The sequence below is a fragment of the Xenopus laevis genome, chromosome 5S, assembly GCF_017654675.1.
Source record: "Xenopus laevis strain J_2021 chromosome 5S, Xenopus_laevis_v10.1, whole genome shotgun sequence".
NCBI classification, from domain to species: Eukaryota; Metazoa; Chordata; class Amphibia; order Anura; family Pipidae; genus Xenopus; species Xenopus laevis.
In genome coordinates this window covers 66,625,970-66,650,892 of record NC_054380.1, presented here as the reverse complement: position 1 = coordinate 66,650,892, position 24,923 = coordinate 66,625,970, and the positions used below count along the sequence as shown (strand labels likewise).

The window sequence follows — 24,923 nt, the reverse complement described above, 5'->3', positions numbered from 1 at the left end:
GTGCTTCAGTGGCTGCGGCCAAAAAAACTGGGCAAACAATGCCTACAAGGTCAACGACGTTGACCTTGTAGGCATTGTTTGCCCAGTTTTTTTGGCCGCAGCCACTGAAGCACAGAGGCCAGAAAAAATATGCCATATAAATGCTGAAAATAGTCATTTTTTGCCATACGTTGACTCAACGTATATGGCAAAAAATGACTATTTTCAGCATTTATATGGCATATTTTTTCTGGCAACTGTGCTTCAGTGGCTGCGACCAAAAAAATGCATATTTTCTGCATTTATATGGCATAATTTTTCTGGCCTCTGTGCTTCAGTGGCTGCAACCAAAAAATTTATATTTTCAGCATTTATATGGCATAATTTTTCTGTCAACTGTGCTTCAGTGGCTGCGACCAAAAAAATGCATGTTTTCTGCATTTATATGGCATAATTTTTCTGGCCTCTGTGCTTCAGTGGCTGCAACCAAAAAAGTTTATATTTTCAGCATTTATATGGCATAATTTTTCTGTCAACTGTGCTTCAGTGGCTGCGACCAAAAAAATGCATATTTTCTGCATTTATATGGCATAATTTTTCTGGCCTCTGTGCTTCAGTGGCTGCAACCAAAAAAATTTATATTTTCAGCATTTATATGGCATAATTTTTCTGGCAACTGTGCTTCAGTGGCTGCGTCCAAAAAAACTGGGCAAACAATGTCTACAAGGTCAACGTATGGCGAAAAATGACTATTTTCAGCATTTATATGGCATATTTTTTCTGGCAACTGTGCTTCAGTGGCTGCGTCCAAAAAAACTGGGCAAACAATGCCTACAAGGTCAACGTATGGCAGTTGTTTAAAGAGAACAGTAGATTACTAGCCAGCAAAGCTACCTAAGCTAAAATGTCCCTCAAATCCCTGCAGACTTCTGTCCCTCCAATACAGAGCAGTATCAAGCAGATTACTAGCCAGCAAACTTACTATCATCTGTCCCTGAAATCACTAACAGCTCTCCCCCTACACTATCTCTTCCAAGCACACACAGGCAGATTTTTCAGATACATTTTTGCCCTTGATCCCCCTCTGGCATGCCACTGTCCAGGTCGTTGCACCCTTTAAACAACTTTAAAATCATTTTTCTGGCCAGAAATGTCTTTTCTAGATGTTAAAGTTCGCCTTCCCATTGAAGTCTATGGGGTTCGCGAACCGTTCGCGAACCGCTCGCGTTTTTGCGCAAGTTCGCGAATATGTTCGCGAACTTTTTTTCCGACGTTCGCTACATCCCTAAAAATGATAGTGTATGGCTCATTATTTACTTGCAGCAAGTACACACATACAGTTAGGAGAAATAATGGCCCTAGAAAAAAATTGTTCCAGAACAAAAAGCAGTCTATTGTTCATGTACCTATGTGTTCTTTGCTTCAAAGGAATTAAAATGAGGCTATTAATATGGAGGCAAAAAAGTTTGTAATTTCTTGCTGAGGCAAAATGCACAAGGTAATAGAAAGACATAGCTTAAACAGCTTAAACAGCTTTTCACATAGCTATAGTTCTGTAAATTCTGCTGCTGTCTGCTGATTTAATTTTAGAAATGGGCAGTTGTGTTTAGAGTCTCGGGCTACTACTTTAGCTAAAGCCAAAAGTTTACAATGATAGGTTTTCAATTGTTCTATACTCTAGTGACAGGAAAAATCTATGAACATACCTTACTAATTATATGGAATTGGCATCCTTCATTAAATAATGCCCAAGGATGGAATGACCTAGCAGGCAGTATTCAGGTGGTCCTTAGTCCTGCTGGGCCGTATTTGTCTCTCTGCAACTTCATGTTTCACAAGTTTAGCCACTCTGCTATAATAATAATAATAATAATAATAATAATAATAATAACAGCTGTGGCATCAGTGAAGCCTGTGCCGAGTATCAGTAACAGCCCATGCCCAGAAAACTATTTTTCAATTCCTGTTAGCTGATGCTTCCTCCTATTTAATTTTGGTATCAGCTACCAAAACAAACTGTTGGGCAGCACAAATCTTCATTACAACACATAATCATGCTTTCATGTTAGAAGTAGGACTTTAGCCCTTACCTAGACACAGCATACCACGTAGGAAAATCATGTGAAGATTCAGAGTGCTTGGAATAACGAGTCCTGCGGCAAAGCATGCGTTTGCCAAATGAAAAACTAAGTGGTGTATTTCTCTCCAGTTTTCACACAATGTTTCATTGTCATTTAAACCAATTGTAACATTATTCATCTGAGAATTAAAATCCATTGGCAAAGTTGTGATCAATATGCTTTCTGTAGCCATCTCTCTTATACCTGGAAAATAATAAAAGTCAAAATTAAAATCAAACATATGTGTAGTACTTTTTGACATAGTGTTTTACAGATAATTTGTGTCACCAGTGAGAGAGTCATTGTAGTCTGTAGCTTCAGTTAGGGGTGGGTTTAGTGGCAACTGCATTCCCCTTTGCTTCAGCACTTATAAACATCTCCCTTACTTGGATTAGAATGACACTACGGGGCACATTTACTTAGCTCGAGTGAAGGATTAGAATAAAATTACTTTGAATTTCGAAGTATTTTTTTGACCATCGAATTGGCTACTTCGACCTTCGACTTCGAATCGAACGATTCGAACTAAAAAACGTTCAACTATTTGACCATTCGATAGTCGAAGTACAGTCTCTTTAAAAAAAACTTCGACCACCTACTTCGCCACCGAAAACCTACCGAGCACCAATGTTAGCCTATGGGGAAGCTGCTACAGTATAGCAAGAATAGACCTGAAACTATGATTTAAAAATAACCATCACAACAAAGATCTTGTGACCTAGAAGGAGAATAATATTATTAAGGGTAAATACATGGGATAGCCACCTTCCTATTATTATAGTAATTTGTAAACAAATTGAAAAACAAAGAGTGAAAGTGAGCTGCGGATAGGGTTTTTTTTTAATAATGAAGTTTTAAGGCAGTAGCTTCTAAATGCTTCACTGTGCTTAAATGAAAATGATACCCCCCATGACTACTTAAAGGAGAAATCAACCCAGGTAGAACTCCCTTCTTCCTCCCCCCAGGCTAAATATCCCCCCGGGGAAATGCCCCACACTCCATACTTACCCCTCGGTGCACATTCTTCAAGGGAAGTTCCACGCGTCCATCTTATGCGTCCTCTGTAAGCTGACTGCCAGGACGCAGAAGATGGACGCTTGCTGGAAGAATCTGTGGGTTGATTTCTCCTTTAAGCAACTGATAGCTTATTAAGTGGCATATTAAAGAATCTTACCAAACTGGAATATATATTTATGTAAATATAGCCATTTTACATCTTTTTCCTTGAGCCCCCATTTTATGATATTCTCTGTGCTGCCTCAGAGATCACCTGACCAGAAATACTACAGCGCTACCTGTAACAGGAAGAAGTGTGGAAGCAAAACACAGAACCTTGTCTGTTAATTGGCTCTTGTGACCTAATATGTATGATTTGTATGTGAGCACTGCGAATCTTAGGATCCCAGGGGGCGGCCTTTGATTCTTAAAATGGCAATTTTCTATTTAGGATTACCCACATACTATTTCAGTATATTATTTTGAAAATGGGTTATTTAGATTTTAGATGCAATATATTTTTTATAGAGACCTACATTGTTAGTAGGAGTTTTTTAATAAATAAGCAAACATTCTTTTTTTTAATTGTGAGTTTATTAGAAGTAGAAAAAAAGTCTAAAACCTCACAAATTACATTTTTGATAAATGAACCAATTAGTGCGTCCTGAAAAAAGGAAGCAAATATCAAAATGAATTAAGTTTACTAAAATAGCACATCTGATTCTATTTTTGGTAAATATTATGGTATATCTGTATATATTTGTATTTACTGCTGTTTCAACAGAAACTACTTCAGAAATGTTCTGTTCTAACTTACTTTTATTTCTAGAAAATGTATTGACACCTTGCTAAATAGCAGAACTTCCTGTAAGAACTGGTGATTTGTGGTTGTCCTGGCCCTTAGCCAGATACTATTATCTTTTGGCAGCTGGACAAAAAGAAGGGAGATAAGGACTTGCATTTTTATGTGGTGTTGGACCATGGCAACCAGGATCTATTCTTTGCAGGAACAAATGTGGAGAGAAAGCACCTTGTGTACTAATGGCCATACACTCAATCAGGAAAACTGAATTATGATTTCATTCCAGTACAGTAGTTCAATTCCATTAATCATCAACATAAAGGGAGGACACAATATGTACAAACTTAGGTGGAAGATGAAAATAATCATCATGTTTATCCAACATGTTTATCTTTTTAGAGAAAAGATAAAGCGCACAGGCTAAAGTGAACTGCTAAAGGAAATCCCTGGAAATTTAAAAGGAGAGTTGCTCTTATTGCTCTCATCATAGCACAGATATACAGATACATATCTTGACATTGTTTAAAAACATGACAACAGAGCAAAATGGTGTTTTTTTAGTTTGTTATACATTCAAACAGTTCTGTCCAACATTTCCATGAAGTGGGCGGATTATCCCCTCTATGGCATGTTCAAGTGCTGGATTATAATAAAATCATGTCATACAAAATCTATTATCCTTTCAGGTCCCTTGAAGTAAACTTGATCATGGTGCCCTACTAGCAATTTGTAAATGTTTAAAGAATAAACCTTTAAAATAAGCAAAATTGATGAAAGCGCTAGTCTAAGCACTAGTAATGTAATGTAACTTATGTACAGTCATTTATTTTTTTATTCCAAGATATTAAGGGATACATGTACTGTTAATATGAATGAATTGTGTTACAACACCGCCACTGACCATTTTGACCACCAAGTAGTTAAGGAAGTTGTCAGAAGAAGTGCTCTGATGTTCTTTTGTTTATAAACAGTTGTGTAACTATCAAAGATCTTGAGGGGGGGGGGCAGTTGGATCAAAGTACTGTAAACTTATATTGCTTTGTCAGAGAGATTCCTTTTACAATATTTTTATTGTGATAATACTTACTTATGACTAGATATGAATGACCAAATAATACTTGGCCAAGTAATGGCTAAGTATTATTGTTTTCAATTGTATTCCAAGCATAACATTTGAGATAACTTCCTCCAAGGCAAGCCCTTGTTAAAACCCATGAAACCTGTCCCAACCTCTCCATCCCCCTTAATCTTCAGCTTCTTAATGTGAGATTTTGCCACCCTCTGCACTAAAGTTTGATTACAATCCTGTTTAATTGTTGAAAACAAACTGATGAGTAATACTACTTATTTATAAATAAATAGAATATGTTTATGATTAAACTAAACATACAGAACACATCAAAATCTGACATATATGTCTGGCAGTGCTCATTATCACGTACACAAAACCGAATATCATATGAAATAAACAAAGGCTTCCACTCCTAAGACACAATCTATAGAAATACTACTTAATCATATTTGAAGGCACACAAAGCTTTTTCATATCAATATTGCACAGATTGTAGTAGGTATGGACGTAAAGCAACATTTCTTAATATATTTTAAGTTCTCCTACATCAGTATATCAAAAACTGCCATAGGTTACACATTTTTAATCTAGTATTCAGCCCTGAATGAGTTACCTACAAAAGTGTCTTTAGCACTGTGATGATTCACGGATTTACCATAGCATGTTTTTCAAACTTTAAGATGGAAAGTTGTTGCTCTATCTAAAGTCTGAATAAATAAGTTCTAATTCATATGCAAGTTTCTCCAAGGGAACTGGCTGAGGTACAATTTCTCTGAGTCTGAGTACATTTTTGAGATCGACCGACACTTTCAATTCTTCTCTTCATATAAAATGGTTTCAGAATTATCATAAGCAATGTTCTTAAGAATCTAAAAGTGCAACAGTAACATTACGGATACTTTTTACAAAATTAAATATAAATAATTCAGTAAGTAATATCATTACCTCCCAAATAGTATTCCATCAGGGACTCATCAACAGACCAAAGGAGATCATGAAAAGTAGAGATACTTTTCTGATCCCCCCTTAAATTGTGTCTATAAAGGCAGATCCGGCAGTCTGCTTTGTCTGTGGTAGATATTTTTAGACAAAAGGCTTGGAAGCCAGCTTGTATTATAGCGTCTATTCAGGCATACCTTTGCTTTTAATGAGGTTACAGATATATGAAAACAAAGTTGTGACAGAAACCCTGCTATGTTCTACAGGTATCGTTAGACAGTTAATGAGATCATTAAAGACGGCAAGGTCTTATGTGCAGGGACCTTATTACCTATTGGCAGTTTGCCTGCATGTTGATTAATGTTATTTACCCATATAAGAAAGTTATTTGCATCCTCTATTACTTTACTCATGATTTCTCTCTTTCACTGGTCAGTGTGGTGATGAGAAATCATGTACATCATCAGTAATCAAGTATTTTGTGTTTGAGTCCTAAATTACAAACCACATAGTTCTGCTTTTGTAAATAATGGTTACTTGAAGTTCCTAAACCTGGCTGCTTTGCCAACTTGAGTGTCCCCTCTAAGTCGGAGTTTCAAATGCTTTACAAAATATGGCAGCCCCCTCACAGAGGAACATTGGAGATCAGGTAGGTAATGTGAACACATTAAAGCAATATAATAAACAGCATGCTAAGACAATGCTATCATAAATGTAAAAAAGGGTTAATTTCTGGTGTCAGTATCTCTTTAACTATGAACAAAACAAAGCAGTGGATTTGGTTAGAGGGATGACAATACTGCTTTAGAAACAATGGGATGATTCATGTCACACCTATAAAAATAACTGAATCCCAGTCCTCTTGTTCCTCTTTAGAATAACAGCAATAACAATAACATTAACAGTTATAAACACTGGAACATTTCCATATTATTAATGTTTTGGAAAGCATGAGTCATCAAATTCTGTTTCCTCCAAGGCAGTTAATTGTTATAGTGTACCACAACATTTCAAGTGGCAAAAGCTAATTTATTAAAACAAGCGTCTGTTTGTGGAAAAGATGCAAAGTTATTTCTTATATATTAAGCCTCCTGAGTGTTTACAAGCACCTGTGGCCCTTCTGTGCTCAGCTGTGGACAACATGCCAGGGAAGCCTTTCTCTGCTCCCTGTGCCAATTTTATTGGTTGCATGTCTGTATAGAGGAATGGTTTTATGCCCATATTTTAATGCATATTAATGTAGTAGATGAGGTTGAAAAAAAAAAAAAGACGTGTCTGGCAAGATTTTTTTTTTTACTAGGGCACAAGTTCTATTGGTGTATAGCCAGCTTTAGTCAACAGTACAGTTAAAATTGTCATAAGTCTCAATGTTTCTTAAAAATAAAAAACTTTGATATATTAACTGGTAAGAGTGACATCATGAAAACTTACAATTTGCCAAGCCTTTTTAAATGCATCATGCAGGCAGCAATAGAAAGAGGTGAGCAACATAATAGTGATGTGAGAGCCGGGCCGATACCCGTGGGACCCGCGGGTCGGGTGAGTTTGGGCCGACCTCGCTCCCCCATTTGCGGCTTGTGGGTGGGTTCAGGTTGAGCTCTTCTGCCTGCTCTCCACAACCGCGACTTTACACTGCCGGCTTTTGACTTCCGGCTTTATAGGCGAGTCTATCCGCCCCACCCCTTTTGTGATGTCAACGGCAGGGCGGGTGCAGGAAGGCGCAGATCTGGAGTGTGCAGGTTAGGGTCAGATGAGGGTCGAATTATTCTCGACCCGCACATCACTACAACATAAACCCTCTGGCACAGTGTATCCTCCCCCTTTTTTATATTGGGAAGCAAGGAAATAATAACTAGTAGTGATTCCACAGATGGTTCATAGAGTTCTATCTTACTTTGACTGTATATCAGTGCGTATCAAGTGAAACTTTTTCCTTCTGTCCACTTTCTGATAATTGTTTTCTGCCCAACTCTTCTAATATCTTATTCTTGTACTTCTGCCCAGGTCATTTCTAGGATTCCCCTCTGACATCACATGTAGCAACAAAACACAACAATCACACATGATAAATCAATATTATTTATATTTCAATAAATTCTGAGATCTGACACATAACAGTTTAGTACAGTCCAAATATATGAGGATATGTAACACGCTGTATAGCAATAGGCAATATCTTAATTAAGGGATAACAATGTGGATGAATATTAATTTTTTCTAGGGATGCAACAAATCCAGGGTTTGATTCGGGATTCTGCCTTTTTCAGCAGAATTCGCGATATGCAAATTAGGGGTGGGGAGGGAAATTGCGTGACTTTTTGTCACAAAACAAAGAAGTACAAATGTTTTCCCCAACCCTAATTTGCATATGCAAATTAGGATTTGGTTCGGTATTCGGCCAAATCTTTCGCGAAGGATTCGGGGGTTCGACCGAATCCAAAATAGTGGATTCGGTGCATCCCTAATTTTTTTCCTTTCACAAGCCCAAATGGCAACTGTCTGACAAGTTATCACACACAATGGGGCTCATTTATAAACACTGGGCAAATCTGCACCTGGGCAGTAACCCATGGCAATCAATCAGATGTTGGCTTTCATTGTTCAACCCCCAGTTGGCTGAAAAAAGCCAGTCACTGACTGGTTGCTATGGGTTTCTGCCCATGGGCAAATTTGCCCATTATTATAAATGAACCCCAATGTATGCTATTTTACTGTTAGATTATTACTGATATTTACTTTTATAGTCAGATTCTTCTGTTGAGAACACGATGTTGGGAACATGAGCATGCACTAATGTGGGAGGAATTGGAGATCCATCGGGATTTATAAAGATATATGTCCACTACAGGTATGTTATCCGTTATCTGGAAACCCGTTATTCAGAAAATTCCGAATTACAGAAAAAAACATCTACTATATAACAGTACTAAACATACTAACCCATAAACCCATACTACAGATATTTTTATGGTATCTCTCACAAATGGTTACGAAAAAATTCTAAGCAAAGTTCTAATATACACTAATTTTACATTTTAAATGGTTTAAAGATATTTGTAAATGTAATTGCAATTGGCAGCAGTTTTGTTTATCCTTTTATAATACACAAAAGACATGAATATATTGTAAATGATATCCTTATACAAGGTGACTAGTGAGTTATAAACAGAAAGTAGTAATGTCATTTTTGTCACATGGCTCACTAAAACTTGTGTATTATAATAAATAAACTACCCCTTGTTGGAAAATATGAGGATATTACAATAGGAGTACTTTATTCACTATCTCTTCTCTGTGTCTGACAATGTAATAAGAGTCCGCTCTGCTGAGGGCCTTTTAATGAGCTGGTTTGCAGTATGGGGACAAATTTATCCAAGAGCACTTGCCACAGTCTGCCCATAGGATTTTTAGGGGCAAGTTTATCAATAGGTTAAAGATGGTTCACATACTTTTTAAAAATCCTATAGAAATGAATCTGCATCAAAAAAAACTTTTGGATGCTATATAATAGGCATAAAACCCCTTCATTCAGTTCAGTCCAGCTATAAATCTGCATTTTATACATCTAGGCACTTCATTTTTAATTAAGTACAAGTATTGAATCAGTTATCCAGTCTCCCATAGATTCCATTTTATCCAAATAATCCAGATTTTTAAAAATGATTTCCTTTTTCCTTAATTAATCCTTATAGGAAGCAAAAACAGCCTATTGGGTATATTTACATTTTTTTTAAGTAGACAAATAAAGATCCAAATTACAGAAATATCTGTTATACGGAAAAGCCCAGATGCCGAGCATTCTGGATAACAGGTCACATACCTGTATTTTCTCATTTATATTCGCCCTGAATGGTATGTTAGGATGTTTAGCAATATATATGTATCAGGAAAATAGCTCAGTCTTGATGCTTTATAATACAGCAGTTTATATATGAAAAGCATAATATTCTCCAAAAGTACAGAAACAAAGCATTCCCTTTTTATTTATGAGTTTGATAAGTACCTCATAAGAAAAAGATAAATGTAGAAAGAAAAACACATTCTAAGATGGATATTTCATTATCCTATCTGTGATTTAACTGTGCTGCTATGAATAAAATCCATCACTTACGGTAACTGGATGCGCCTATTCATACTTGTGTTTGGAAATTAATTCAGACTTAATACATCTATATAAATTACAGTAAGGTAATTACTTATTTCCATTTATATAAAACACTGGGTTAATTTAACTGAAACAGTTCCTCCAGCTACTAGATATTAACCCTAGAGCATGGTCTCTATTTTAAAAGTACATCTAGTATTGGGCCAAGCTATGTCCCCTTCCTTAGTGTGGGCACGTGAATGTGCACGAAATAATGTATTTGCGTTCCAACAATCGCAATGGATGAAGAGCTGCAGAGGTGGGGGATAGAAGGTCCCATACAAGGGGAAGGAGGCAGAAGAGGTGCCTGGTGCTCCTTTACCTTTGCACAAGTTAATCTGACTGAAATGGAGCAAATCTTAGTTTTAAAAGACTTTAATATAAAACTCAAAAGCTTTTTATAAAATATTATTGCCTATTGTTTTTACAGGGGTTGTTCACCTTTAAATTAACTTTGAATATAATGTAGAGAATGGTATTCTGAGACAAATTGCACTTGGTTTTCATTTTTTCATTTTTTTTTTTAGTTATTTTACCGCTCTCCGATTTACAAATTCAGCAGTCCGTTTGCTAGGGTCCTAATTACCCTAGCAACCAAGCATTGATTTGAATGAGAGTCTAGAATATGAACAGGACAGGCAACAGTAGAAAGATGAGTAATAAAAAGTATTAGTAGCAATAAATGTGTAGCCTTGCAGAGCATTTGTTTTTTTAGATGGTTTCAGTGACCCCCACTTGAAAGCTGGAAAGTCAAAGAAGAAGAACAAATATTTCATAAACTATAAAAAAAAAAAGCAAGGCCAATTGAAAAGTTGCTTAGAATATGACATTCTATAACCCACTAAAATTTTGCTTAAAGGTGAGCCATCCCTTTTAAGCAATATTTATGATTATTGTCTTTTTTTTTTGTTAAAGGGGTAAACTTTAAAAATGATAACACAGGTAGGGGATCTTTGTACAGAATGTTCGGGCCCTGGGTTTTTTACGTAATTAAGATCTCCATACCTTAATGCTGTTGAAAAAACTTTTAAACATTATAAAAACTAAATAGGATTGTTTTGCCACTAATATGTAAATATGGATGTGGATTCATGCACCTCAGTTACAATTAAGTACAAGGCACTATTTATTATTATTACAGATATAGAATTATTCTGGATTTCTGGATATCAGATTTCAGGATAATAGATGTCATAGCCAAGCATTCATTTTGCAACTTCTGGTTTCTTTCATGAGCAATTGTAAGAGAAGCAGAAGGCAGCTAATGAAATTATGCTTTCCTGTCTGTGAGACACAAGCTGCAGATGAGAGAGGTGTTTGTTTGTACAGAGCTCATTATCGCTGCTCAAGGAAACTCTAGTGTTACATCCTAGTAAAAATTAATTAAAGATATTATGAATTTTTTTTAGACTAAAAAACTAGGCAGAACCCAAGTACTGTAGTGAACTTTTGTTAAACTAAGGTGTACTGTTTTGCAATATTTTACCAAACATCCTTCAGTTACAAAAGAAATCTGAAATATGTTTCATGATCCCTTTTATTTCTATCTACTCAGAGTTTGACCTTGCGCCTCTAGGTGGTATCAGAATGCCTCTGTGACTCCTAACATATCAAAAGCCTTATAAATAACAGCAGGAAACATAGTAGCTGTATTCCTTTTATGGTGCAAGTCTTTTCCTTCAATACTTCTGCAGTTCTAACAATCTTATGTGGCACTGTACAAAATGTTGCCATTCACACTGCCTCACTGATAAGTAGTGATTACAACTTTATTTTTGGTGCCTAAATGACAAGGTGATAAGTGGTACAAAGTCAGAAGGATCTATTGCTGAAATACACCAAGGCTTTCCTGATCCATGCTCAGTGTTGTAAATTGCATGCAAAATTAAAAATATTTATCATGTACAAGCTCCCTGCTTGAACATAAAACACAAAAATTAAACCCATTTATAGAGATGCAAAGGCTGCAAGGTTCAGCACTAATCATTTCAAATTTTCAAATTAGTAAAACAGAAAACAATTAGCTTAAATGCACCAAACCTACAGGGCATAAATATTATGTACAGCGGTGGTTCAAGAAGAGCTACTAACACTTTACTATATTTATCCAAAACAGCAGTGGTAGAGCTACCAGGGGACGAGGGGTACAAATGCATTAAGGCCTGACCCCTATGGGCCCGGTGGTAGTGTGCAGTATTAGTAAGGGGATGGTCAGTGGTGGGCACTTTGTGGATGTGTTGTAAAGAGGACCTCATCCAAACTTTTGCACACTGGCCTGTAGATTGTAGAGAAGGCAAATTTTTACACTTTCTGGTGAAATCAGAAATTAATGCACTTCACACTGCCCATAATGGCAGATATTAATGACACACTGCTGGTCATTTGCAGCAGTACAGGAAACCCACATACTCAGTGATTAGCTTTAATCAATCTTCTGGAGGTGGATTATGGACTGATACAATACACAGTGATTGTGTGTGTACGTGTATATATGCGTGTTCATTCTTGTATATATATATATATCTCGGCAAAGACCCCAGTAATAGTTGAAATATCAATTTTGGACTTTTCAACCCTCAGTTTTTTTTATATTATAACACAGTGATCCCCAACCAGTAGCTCGTGAGCAACATGTTGCTCTCACACCCCTTGGATGTTGCTCTCAGGGTCCTTATTTTTGCTTATTTTTGAATTCCTGGCTTGGAGGCAAGTTTTAATGGATTAAAAACCAAGTCTAGTGCCAAATAGAGTCTTTCGAAGGCTGCCAGTCCACATAGGGGCGACCAAATAGCCAATCATAGCCCTTGTTTGTCACCCCAAGGGACTTTTTCATGCTTGTGTTGCTCCCCAACTCTTTTTACATTTTAATGTGGCTCACAAGTATAAAATGCTGGGGACCCCTGTTATAACATATACATCCATACATACAGATAAACATTTTGAATGCCAAACTGGAAGCCAAGCAATACTGCACCTGAACACAGCTGAAGGATATGTAATATGATAGAAAAAGTAACATTTTAAACATAGAACATAAATATATTGTCCCCTATCACAAGACAGATTGTTCATGTTTAATTTACAGCTGACAGGGCTGTTGTACTCCAATATTCTTATAAACTACTGAGGTAAAATAAAAAAAAAACATCCAAAAATTGTTAACATATGAATTTTAGATCCCCAGCCTTTATTATATGTATTGCAGAGGCATGAGAGTGTAGAGTTAGGCAGGGCTGATTCAGTGGTGGGACAAGACTGACATGTTGCCCAGTTCCTGCAGCTAGGCACCATAACAAGCCAGTATAGTGAGGAGAGAACATGTAAAGCAATGCACCCATGAACTATTCCTTCAGCTCCATAACTAGCGTCAGCAGGCAGGTGTCTGTGCTGATTGTAGAAAACTTAAGGGAAGCAGAGGGCTGCTCTCATCTCCAGCCTACTCTCACGTTACTTCCAAGGCTGCCGGTTAGTCGCACTACTAGTTACTACTACTACTCAGTACTAACTAGAAAGTTGGGACGTGCACCGCACAGTGTGAAAACGGATTTTACCCCATACTGTTATCCCACCAGAGCAGGGCAGCCCTAGAATTGTTTGTGAATTCCCCGTTAGCCCAAGTTTAGAGCAAGAAGGTAGGAGCCTCCCGCCCCGGGTCTGGCCTCACTTTGCCACTTACCTGCAGGCTGCATCATGTGCTGCAAAGTTGTCGTGTCAGTGAGAGGGAGCAGCGGCCGGCCGGGCGGGGAGATGTGACTAAAATAGGCAAAGAAGGAGCAGAGGGGAGGCTGCAGCCCTGAGCTGAGCTCACTCCCCTTCCTACAACAGCGCCTGCAGCTCTCTCACTGCTTCTCTCACACACACACGGGAGAGAGGGAGGGGGAGGGAAAAGAGACGGACAGGGACAGCGGGAGGGAGGGGAGCCGGCATAATGGAGTTAAATAAGTGTAATAAATCGGGCCAAATTACAAGGCGACAATTTCATGCACTACACACTAACAATTCCTCCACAAGAGAATACTAAGCGCCCCGTGTAGCTGGCAGTGAATACATAATAAACATTGAAATAAAACAGCCTTAACCTAAACTAAAAGTTTATACAGCAGTATAGGAAGCAGGGGCGATCCTGGCCCCTTCGCCACCTGAAGCAGCAGCAGTTGCTGCTGCCCCCTCCCCCGGAAATTCGCTCTTAAACTACCAGGAGCAGCATTTTTGCTGCCCCTGGTACCTAGTGGGGTGCTGCCGCTGAGGCGACAGCCTCAACTCGCCTCATTGGCGAAGCACCCCTGATAGGAAGGATTATAACAGAGACCATGGGCGTCCACATATAGGGGCACCGCCCCCCCCTGGACTTGTCCTTCATCCCTATCTTGCCCATGTGCATCTGTAATGGCACAGCTTGGGACAGTGATGGATAAGTTACTTACCCCGCCACACGATCATCAGTGTCAGACTGGGACACCAGGGGCCCACCCAAAAACCTTAGACCAGGGGCCCACTCTCAGTACTATTATTCTTCCTCTCCTCGCTCAACCGCTATTCTCCTAGTCTCTTTTCTTTACATAATATAATACTATCATCTATTATTCCATCTATTTAGTCTTTTTGTTCTCATAGAAATAAAGAATGACCATGAAATATGCCAAATGTTAAGCAGCATGAGGAGCCACTGACACCTGGGCCCACCGGGAGTTCTCCTGGTATCCCTGTGGGCCAGTCGACACTGACGCTAGGTAATTACACCTGGTGAAAACATTTTTATTATCATACCTCCTTTGTCTTTGTGTTGTCTGTGAAAGTGTTATGTGCTGCTCAGATGCCATATGACTTCAAGTATTTATATAATGTAAATGATACACTTTGTCCCAACTCACTGCAATGTTGCTTCATTAAGTAACTGCTTAGACATCCCACTATGCTATACTAGATAGTATCTCGAAAATTAGTATATTTCTTTTTTTTAAAAGGTATTGTGTTGAGTTACAAACATGAAGTATAATGTGCAGCTCTTTTGAGTAGTTAGGGGCCCCTGAAATGGTGCATTTTGGTGTAGAGAAATACCATAAAATTGTCATCTTGGGCATTCCTCTGGGCTTACCAGAACTCTGCTGTAATAAGTGTATAGAATCCCTTTTGGTGTACTTATCTAGATGTGCCAGAAAGAATCCAAGTACAGGTAGCTCATTCCAGTGCTCTGACATACAAACAATAGGCTTAACTTGTTCGAAAGTGTAGCCACATTAACAATAGATATCACTTGCAAATAGAGATAAGATCTAATGTACTATTCAAAGTTCTGAAATAAATACCACAAGCAGTGCTGTTGGTTCCCTTTACTACTCATAAAGATTTCATGATATTGAATATATTAAGGTACTAACATTTTATTTCAGATAATTTGTTTCTCTCCTAGGACTGTATTTATGTCCGATGCCACCCTAGGCACCTGACCTAAACACGCCGCCTACACTGTGCGCATAAAATCACTTCTGCCAACCAATTGCCTGCATCATCCCTTTATCTATAATACCCTCATTCATACTGTATGTCTAAACTGCTGGTCTTGCTGTTATTTAACCACCCACAGTCTCAGTATTACCCTGTTGCTTTATCAGCTTTTTACAGAGAGAATTGTGTAATGCACTTTTAGCTTGTATAACCTCCCTCCATACAGTACAGCTAGCTATATTCCACCCTGTGTTCATTCCAGGAGTCTGATTCTCAACATCTGTTTCATAAAACCTCTATAGATTATACCTTCTTACACTAATAAATGGGTGTGATAAAGGCTGGGCAGTGTCAAGTCTATATAAACATCCCACCTAATCCAGCTGCAACCCAGTATAACTTGCCTTTGTTATCATCTACTGAAGAGGCTAAATTAGTAGATTCCTTCCTAATTCCAGGGAATTTTAGACAACTAAGGTAAAAGAGCATAAAATGATGATTCTAAAACAGAATTTGGTTGTAGATCTGCATGTTACTGGTTTTCTCTCGAAATATTGAATTTCCATGGCTTCCTTAAACCAACACAGACCATCAGGGCCCTTCTAAACTGTGGGGCCAGCCCTTTTCCAAAGGCCCAAAGGGAAGAGTTGTCCAAAGGCCAGTTAGGGTGAGATTTGGAAAGGATGTTTATTGGCTCTCAGTATTACATAGGTTCCTATAAGTCCTATGGAGGATAGTAGGACTGACACAGCAGTTATATGTTCTTTCAGTTTCATTGTTAGGAACCAAGGAGAAACATAACCAATGCGACCATTTCCTGCTCTATAAGAGCCTTATTCTAACTTCTCTCCCTCCCCCTCTATATGTTATCCCTGCCAAATCAATAGCCCAATACCCACAATAAAGATACACACAATGACTTTGTGGTTAATCTGTGTAATCCACAGCTTTATTAATAATTAGATAAACTGCGCTTTTTGATCGCAAGGAACTCAAAAAACCTCTGAAAAGTAAATTTCCTTCACTAGAGGGAAAAATTCCTTCCTGACCCCTTAAAGGCGATCAGATTTGCTCCCACGAGCAATGCGCCACATTGAATCAAGGGAAGCAGAGGGGGGAATAGAGTAAGGTAAGGGACTGCGGTGAAAGGATGAGAAAGAGAAGGGAACATGGCAGCATAGACATAGGCACATTTAAGCCGCACAATGAATGCTGCATTCCTTTCCATTGGACCCCGAGCAGCCTGCAGACCCCGGCATTTGCAGTCTGAGGGATGGAATGAAAAGGAATGCAGGATCTACCAAGTGGCTTAAAGGAGTTCCTGTGTATAACACCATATTTTGGATAAAGGGGAGGAATCACTGGTGGAACTATGGTGGCTGAAAGCACCGCTGGTGAAAGTGCACTGGATGTAAGGGGGGCATCACTGGTGGAATTGAGATGCCCCATACTTAACTGCTGTTTCCTGAGGATGTGGTGCCTAGACTGAGGTGCATCGGTATTTGGTACCGAGGAAACTGCAGGTGGTGCCGTTTGTGAGTTGTTCCGAGGACCATCTGTAAAACCAAACAAGATAACTCAGACTATGTATTTTTTTACCTTAGCAAGTGATATCCCTGTAAAATCCTTATACGGGTATGGGACCTGTTATCTAGAATGCTTGGGACCTGGGGTTTTCTGGATAATGGATCTTTCTGTAATTTGGATCTTCATACCTCAAGTCTACTAGAAAATCATGTACCGGTAAACATTAAATAAACCCAATAGGATGGTTTTGCTTCCAATAACTATATCTTATTTTGAATCAAGTACATGAAACTGTTTTATTATTACAGAGAAAAAGGAAATCATTTTTAAAAAAATTGGATTAGTTGAATAAAATGAAGTCTATGGGAGATGGACTTTCCGTAATTCGGAGCTTCTTGGATAATGGGTTTCCGGATAATGGATCCCACACCTGTAATATTTAGGAGCACATTAAGCACTAATCAGGTGATTAAGCAAAAAATTAAATGATTGACCAAGTGTGGGAAAGAAAGGGATGTATTATATACTGCATCTGAATATCTCTCATTGTTTTTAATTAGTATGGCCTTGTTGATCTTTTCTAGGTCTTTGTAGAGGTGTTTCAGGTGGGCCTTGATGTATCTGTAGTCCTGCCAGAACTCGTTCTTAAAGTGTAATTTCCACCATTTTGTAATCTTCACACAGTCCTTGGCCATCCACAGATCGTAGAGTGCAAACCTGATGTCATAGGTGATCTTGTCCCTGATGCACTCGAGTGCACTGATGCCCGGGAGTGGATCCTCAAAATCCCTGATCTCAAAAATGTCCAGATCAGGTGAGATCCACAGTGAGTGCTAGAAAAATGTAAGAAGCAAGAAAAAATTGAGGTCAGGGCACACACTATGCTAAACCCTGTCAAATTTCTATTTCATTGTATTTACACGGAAGATATGTAATGTTTAGCATTGGGTTAGCCCTTCCTTTAACTCCTTGGATACCTTTCTCAGCAGTCAGAAAATAAAATGAGGAAATTAGCTGTGAGCACCTTTACCTTTTCATAGCGCCACTGGTAGTAAAGCCTGCTGCTTGCACTCATGCCCATCTTTGATGTTCCTGTAATATAAAATAGAGATTTGGGAAGGTTAGAGTTAATGTAAAGATGTAAGACCCCCAAATAAACACAATAAAGAGGTAAAAACAGCAGCATATTTACACCTTATTTATTAAGAACCCCTTTTATTCAGAAACTATGGTTTTAATATGGTTCCAATTAGAAACAAATGCTTACTTATGTATATAGAATGCCTCTCCCCACCAGCTCCCCATGTCCCCATTTTAAGACAATACCATCCCATTTTATTTGGTCCACAAATGAGCCCATTATTTCTGTGAGGGCCCTACTTTCCTCTGGATCACAAAAAGGTAGACCTTGATGGACGTGTGTCTTTTTTCAGCCTCATCTACTGTGTAATACATATTACAGATGGGAACAGGGCAGCCATTAGAAATCAAAGGGCCCCATACAACAAAATTGCCCACACTTGTGCCAGAGCCCCACCCCAGGTCCCACCCACTCCAGTTAAAAGACCACACAGACATCAGCGCTAAATAATTAACCCCCCACACACAATTTATAAAAAGCTATTGAATGTCAGGGCCCCCTTATAAGTTAAAAAAAAACCATTGGCGCCAGGGCCCCCCATAAAAGTTTTTTTTTAAAAGCATTGGTGGCAGGGCCCCCCTTACAAGTAAAAAAAACTGGGACCCCAAAGAATATTTTTTAAAAAAAAACATTGGCTCCAGGGCCACCCTTACAAGTTAAAAAAAATTGGGGCCCCAAAAAATATTTATAAAAAAAACATTGGTGGCAGGGTCTTATAGATTAAAATAATACATTTGTGGCCGGGGGATTAAAAAAAACAAATTGGTGTTCAGTAGAATTGAACTCATGGCTTCAGGACTTCAACTTCGCCTCCTTTCGTGACTTCAGGTCTTTTCAGCGCTTCGGGACTTCGGCTATTTTCGTAGCTTCGGGTCTTTTAGCCGCTTCGGGAGTTCGGCTTTGGCTGTTTTCGTGACTTCGGGTCCTTTAGCTGTTCGGCTTTTCGGCACTTCCACATTTCAGCTGTTCGGGACTTGAAAAATGGCCGCACGGCTCGGGCGCTCTCAAGGCTCTTTCAAAAGTGCAGCACTGCTGGGCCCCCCTTCATGCCTGGGCCTGGGCCATTGTCCCCCTGTCCCCCCCTGATGGAGGCCCTGGATGGGAAAATGCAGGACCCTTACCTTCCTCCAAATAACCCACAATAGGTTGGGCAAGTTGTTCTTCTGCTCCTGATGAAAGTTGAATAGTCTTTAAAAAGACTTTTGTGTTTCTTCTTTATCTCCTTCTGCTCCTGGGAATCGCTGAGAATCACTAGGAATTGCGGAGAATCACTAGGAATCGCTCGTATTTCACTTTATGGGGAGAGAAAGAGAGAGAAGAGATTGTGAACTGAACCCTCTCTGAAATATATATCTGTATATACTGGATTTCCCTTAATAGCTCAATACTGCGCTACTGAATATGGTTGTGCCTTATAAATAACCAGTAACACCAATCAGCAGCAACTTTAATAGAATGAAGGAGTTGATTGGGAGAGACAGAATTTATTGGTGCAATCAAGGGCCATAGACACCCCTGCTAACCAAGGTTGGGTTCTGGTGACACAATGCACAAACTAATAGTTAAATGAACACGTGGAATCACCCTCATTCATTTCAATTAAATTGAATTAAGAGAATGGGAGTGATCATTTGGCAGTGAGCATTTGGTTGGCCATTCACTGAACTGGAAATCACATGGGGACAAAACATCCCAAATCCCCCTCTGTGCCATTACTGTAAAGCTGTATGTTACTGGCAGGGTGTTATAGGGTCAGAAGACACTGGTTCCCATTAGAGGCCCAGGTGAGTCATGGGCCCACTGTCGCTTTTCATAACCAGTCAAGCTCTGATCAGTGCCCCTGCACCCATAACACAAGGCACCCTTGTTCTAGGCATGTAACTATTGTTCTGGTTTGTGCTACTTGTCTTACTTCTCAGGTCCTCCCTTACCCATCATCTACTCTAATGCTAAGGCCACTAGGATGAGCGATGAGTGGGACAGTTGGCCAATGGCAGTTGACATTAACAGCTAAAGCGCAGCAGAGTAAATGGTCTAACACTTCAAAAGCTGTAACAAGTAAACAAGAAATACCAAACACACTATATTCTATAACTATAAGTCAGCCACAGGGGTGCTGGGAATTGTAGTTAAGGCACAGCTAGATAAGCACAGGTTTAGAGTCAGTGGGACAGCAAGTTCTCATGTTGTCTCACTCCCCTTAGCAATGGCACACAGGCAGATTTTGGGTACTTTGGCAACCACAAGTTTTAGTAGTTTGGGAAGGGGCAGGGCTGTCACCAGAAACCATTTTCAAGGTCCCATCATTGATTGTCCCCTTCCTTGTAGTTGTACCCCTTTGTACCCCCCTGATGGCTTATCACCAAAAATGACCCCCCTTTTCCAATGAAATTGAAAAAACGGAACTGGAAAGACAACCTGATATCTCGAATGGACAATTTCATGACAAGCACCTTCCCAGACAATTACAATAGCAGCCAATGGTGGGGCAATTTTGGGAGCTTTGGCTCTAGACAAAAGTCCGGACTGGGATTTAAAAACGGCCCTGGCATTTGAGACACACAGAGGCCCCCACAGCCCCCCCAGCAGCCCAATAAATAGTGTCTGTCTATTACAGCACCCCCTTTGGCATTTGCCAGAACCCACAGATTGCCAGTCCGGGCCTAGCTCTAGTCCCCGAACTACTATAAATCATGGAAGCCACACTGCCCAAACTATCCCCTTGTATCATTGACTTTATGCCCCCCCCATAAAGTCTGCTCCACTTACCTCTGAATCCAGAAATGAAATACCTGTCACTTGTGCCTAAGCCGTTAAGTCACCTTCCCTGGCAGCTTTCAGCCAATCAGTGCGATATACCAATAATTGGCAGCCAATCACATCAGTCACACACATGTGCATTTATGAAAATACAACAAATAGACATCAAACATAAGCAGTCATAGAACCAGGGCCACCATCAGAACTCATTGGTCCCTGACTGGACTCTCCCATGCCCAATGAGTGAAGGTCCTGCTGAGATCTCCTCTCTTAGCCCATCAGCTATAACTCTGCTACTGCTTCTGGCTTTGAATGCTGGGAATTGTAGTTTAGCAGTGGCTAGAGAGATACAGTTATGGGATCACTGAGGCAGACAGTAGTATTCTGTTGGGAATATGTTTGTTCACTTTACTCTTTTGCAGCTCTTTATGTTTCAATTGGAATAGTTTTCTTGTTTTAAATGTTCTACCTCCCTAGCAACCAGGCAGAGGCTTAAATAGACATAGAAAGGCATAGTATCTCTTGAAGCTTGCATTCTATTACCACAGGCTATTGTCACTTGTCTATAGAGACTGAGACTAGAGCTGCAACCAACAAATATGCTTTAGTAGGGTGCAGCAGACCCAGCAAGGGGCTAAACATTCCCCTTATGCCGTGCACCCTGACCCCTCACCATCCCCCCCCCCAGCTCCGTCACCGGATTTCCAATGGAAATCCATGGCATGCTGGGGAATCTTTTTTTTTTATTTAAAAAATACATTTATAGGCACCCGAGGGCCGCCCCCCAAAACCTGCTGCCTTAGGCACAGGCCCTCGGGTGCCTTAATATAAATACACCCCTGTCCTCTCCAAGAGATAACACGGCTCCTACATCAGAAGCAGTTTCTGGAAACCGCAGATATTTTGTATGTACAATACTGTAGCAGGTGCTGAGGAAGGCATCCACCTTCTAATTAAATCTGACAAGGACAGTGTTTGCATGCAGTGCTTCCTTTAATAAGGACTGAAAAACAAATTGTTTGTTGCATAATATTTCCACACACTCTCCCTCTCACACACATACACTCTCTCTCACACACACTCCCTCTTTCTCTCACACACTCCCTCTCACATACACACACACACACTCACTCCCTCACACACACTCTCTCTCACACACACACACACTCTCTCTCTCTCTCTCTCTGTCTCTCTCTCTCTCTCTCTCTCTCTCTCTCTCTCTCACACAAACACACACACACTCCCTCTCTCTCTCTCACACACACACACACTCACTCCCTCACACACACACTCTCTCTCACACACACACACACCGGTGCCGGGCCACGCTGGGCAGACGCCCTAGGCAGGCCCGGCACTCGCAGCGCCTGTATAGTGTGCGCGCATTTGCGCTCGCGTACGCACGCGCGAACTTGCGCACAAAGCGCAAAAGTCGGCAAGAGAAGGGAACTGGACAATGGGGTAGGCGACAGAGGAGGTACGTGCCTGGCGCCCTCCCAGCTTTGCGCCCTAGGCACGTGCCTACTCTGCCTACCCCTAGTTCCGGCCCTGACACACACACACACACACTCCCTCTCTCTCTCTCACACACACACTTCATAATAGAGGATATTCTCTTGCCATATGTAATAAAATGGACCAGAAAAATGGTGTTAAGTCAGTGAAATGTATTATGCATTAAATATTGGTGAGACCACAAAAAGTTGTATAACTTATGGAAATACTTAAAATGAGGGTATGTAAAATGGAGGCTTCACTGTATGTATCTAGTTGTAACTAGAACTCTAGAGGGAATAACATTCTACAAACCTCTGGCTAGTAATTTTGTTAAGAAAGTAGAAAATACCAAATGTTGTCCTGGCACACAAGGAGTTTGTGTCACTAATAGAATGCCTATGCTATATACGTGCAACAGTTACTACTCTATACATTTATAGAAAAGTTGTTTGTGTGGAAACCAAAATGTGGGTACAAGGAATTTGTGAAATATGTTTTCTTCCTTGCCCCTCCCCCCTGGAAACTTTTCTGTGGACGCCCATGACAGAGACGTCATATTTCTGCACTGGTACGTCTCACAGTCTCCACAAACGTTCACAGCATCGCTTTACCTCAAATTCCCGTGAAAAAATAACTGACTTATACCCAGATAATGGTACAAATACCTCATAACTCTGTAACATACAGATATGCCAAGCACAGATAATGAGACGGCTTTTTCCCAATTTCCAAAGACAGGTGTTTTTGGCACAGAGAATGCCTCTATCACAGCAAAATTAAAATAAATGGGCGAATTAAAATAACCCAAATGTGAAAAGACCTGGACCAGATTATTTACTTAACAGTTAATAATGTGTCAGGCAGTGTGCTGGCTCCCTGTTGCTTGTTTAGGCACCATGTACTGTATGTATGTACAGCAAGTCTCTCATGGAATCATGAAAGGCAAATGCGCCTGTCTTTTTGCATGTGTACTTTGGTGTCACATCTTGCACATTGCTTAGAGTGCACAAAACCCTTTAAAAGCAGTCAGATTGGCCGTGTAGCTTGTCTCTACACTGAACCGCACCTGAGCACTAAGAGTGTTAAGCTGGCCATAGATGTTGAGATTTTAAAAGATCGGATCCTGATCGTGAGACCACGATCTTCTCAGAACGATCGTACGATCGTATGAATTTACCATCAACTAAAAAGACCAATTTGCCAGGAAAACAAAGGGGAGCTGCCTGTTTGGCCCTGCAAACATAAATAGATTGCACTGGGACCGACAAAGATTTTTTGACCTGGCTGATCAATTTCCCGACAGATATCGGCCGAAAAACCGTAATGCGATCGTTCGAATACCACTAACCGCACGATAATTTCGAAGGATTGGTCGGCTTCCCTAAAATCGGTCGTTCGGCAAGAAGAATCGTCGCGTCTATGGGGAGCTTTAGATGGTTACTTTACAAATCCCCAGGAAAAAATCTTGAAAGCAGTGGTGTAGTTAGATATTATTGAGCCCCACAGGCCCCCAAAATGTCTAGAGGTTGACATGTGTTACCAATATTTATTGAAACTGTATATGAATTAGTACTTCATGGGGCCCCTGTACCTCATCGGCCCCCTGCAGCCGCAGGGTCTTCTTCCTTTATAGTTATACCCCTGCTTGAAAGCCTTGGCTTGAGAATTATGAGGCATAACAAGTGCCAGATCCTCCATCACCTTGAAGCCTTTATTGATGCACTGCATCACCTTCAATTCAGTACTGCTCCTCGTGCTGTCTCTATCTAAGCCATACCTGCTCCCCACATAGCTGAACCTTCTATTCCTGTTTCTCATTTGGGGATCTGATGGTCATATACTTCTTTTTTTAGTGCAAAAGCCTTTGTAACACACCTTTATTCATTGAAACAAAGAACATCCTTAGTTTTCATTGTGTCTTTAGGGATCAGTGATCCCTGCTGAACCATGCAGCTTTCAGCAGGCTTTTGTTGCATACTTTATATGGTTTACTATTTTCCTGCCAAGCTGGTTGTTAGGTAGGTTACAGGCAGCCAATATCATATATCTTACATTCTACAGTAGTGTAATGTAAAATCATCCCATTATGTTATGTTGTTATAAAAGGAATCCTAAAATAAGCCTGTTTCTAATATATATATGTATTACAATAGAACCCCCATTTTACATCCCCTGATTTTAAGTTTTCCCTCCTTTTACATTGTTGTTTCGTGGTCCAACCTATATATTAAGCATAATACATTTCACTGATTTTACATTTTCCTAGATATTACACCATTTTTTTCTGGTCCCCTGAAAAATGTAAAATTGGGGTTCTACTGTTCTCTGCTGCCTCAAACAGCCTCTGACAACCAAGAAATGGCCAGGGATTATTTACATTTCAGAATGCAGTATGTAGAGTGTAAGAAATAACAATAACTCACAATTTTTTGCACACTGCGTTGTGATCTTCAAGAATGGCCCCAGGCCTCTTTGCTCCAATTCAGTCAGATTAACTTGTG

The 24,923-nt window shown here is 39.8% G+C and overlaps 1 protein-coding gene across 4 annotated transcripts in view; it reads right to left on the bottom strand.

Annotated features, from left to right (window-relative positions):
* Window positions 1-24,923, bottom strand: part of bves.S (blood vessel epicardial substance S homeolog) — a 125,222-nt gene that overhangs the window by 40,290 nt on the left and 60,009 nt on the right. For 2 of the 4 annotated variants that reach the window (XM_018264622.2, NM_001096940.1), the window contains exon 2: window positions 2,070-2,303. In XM_018264622.2, the coding sequence (XP_018120111.1) occupies window positions 2,070-2,303 (234 nt within the window). Of the gene's footprint in view, window positions 1-2,069; window positions 2,304-13,728; window positions 13,954-24,923 lie in introns of those variants that run through there. The other 2 variants (XM_018264623.2, XM_018264621.2) reach the window with 2 other exon arrangements.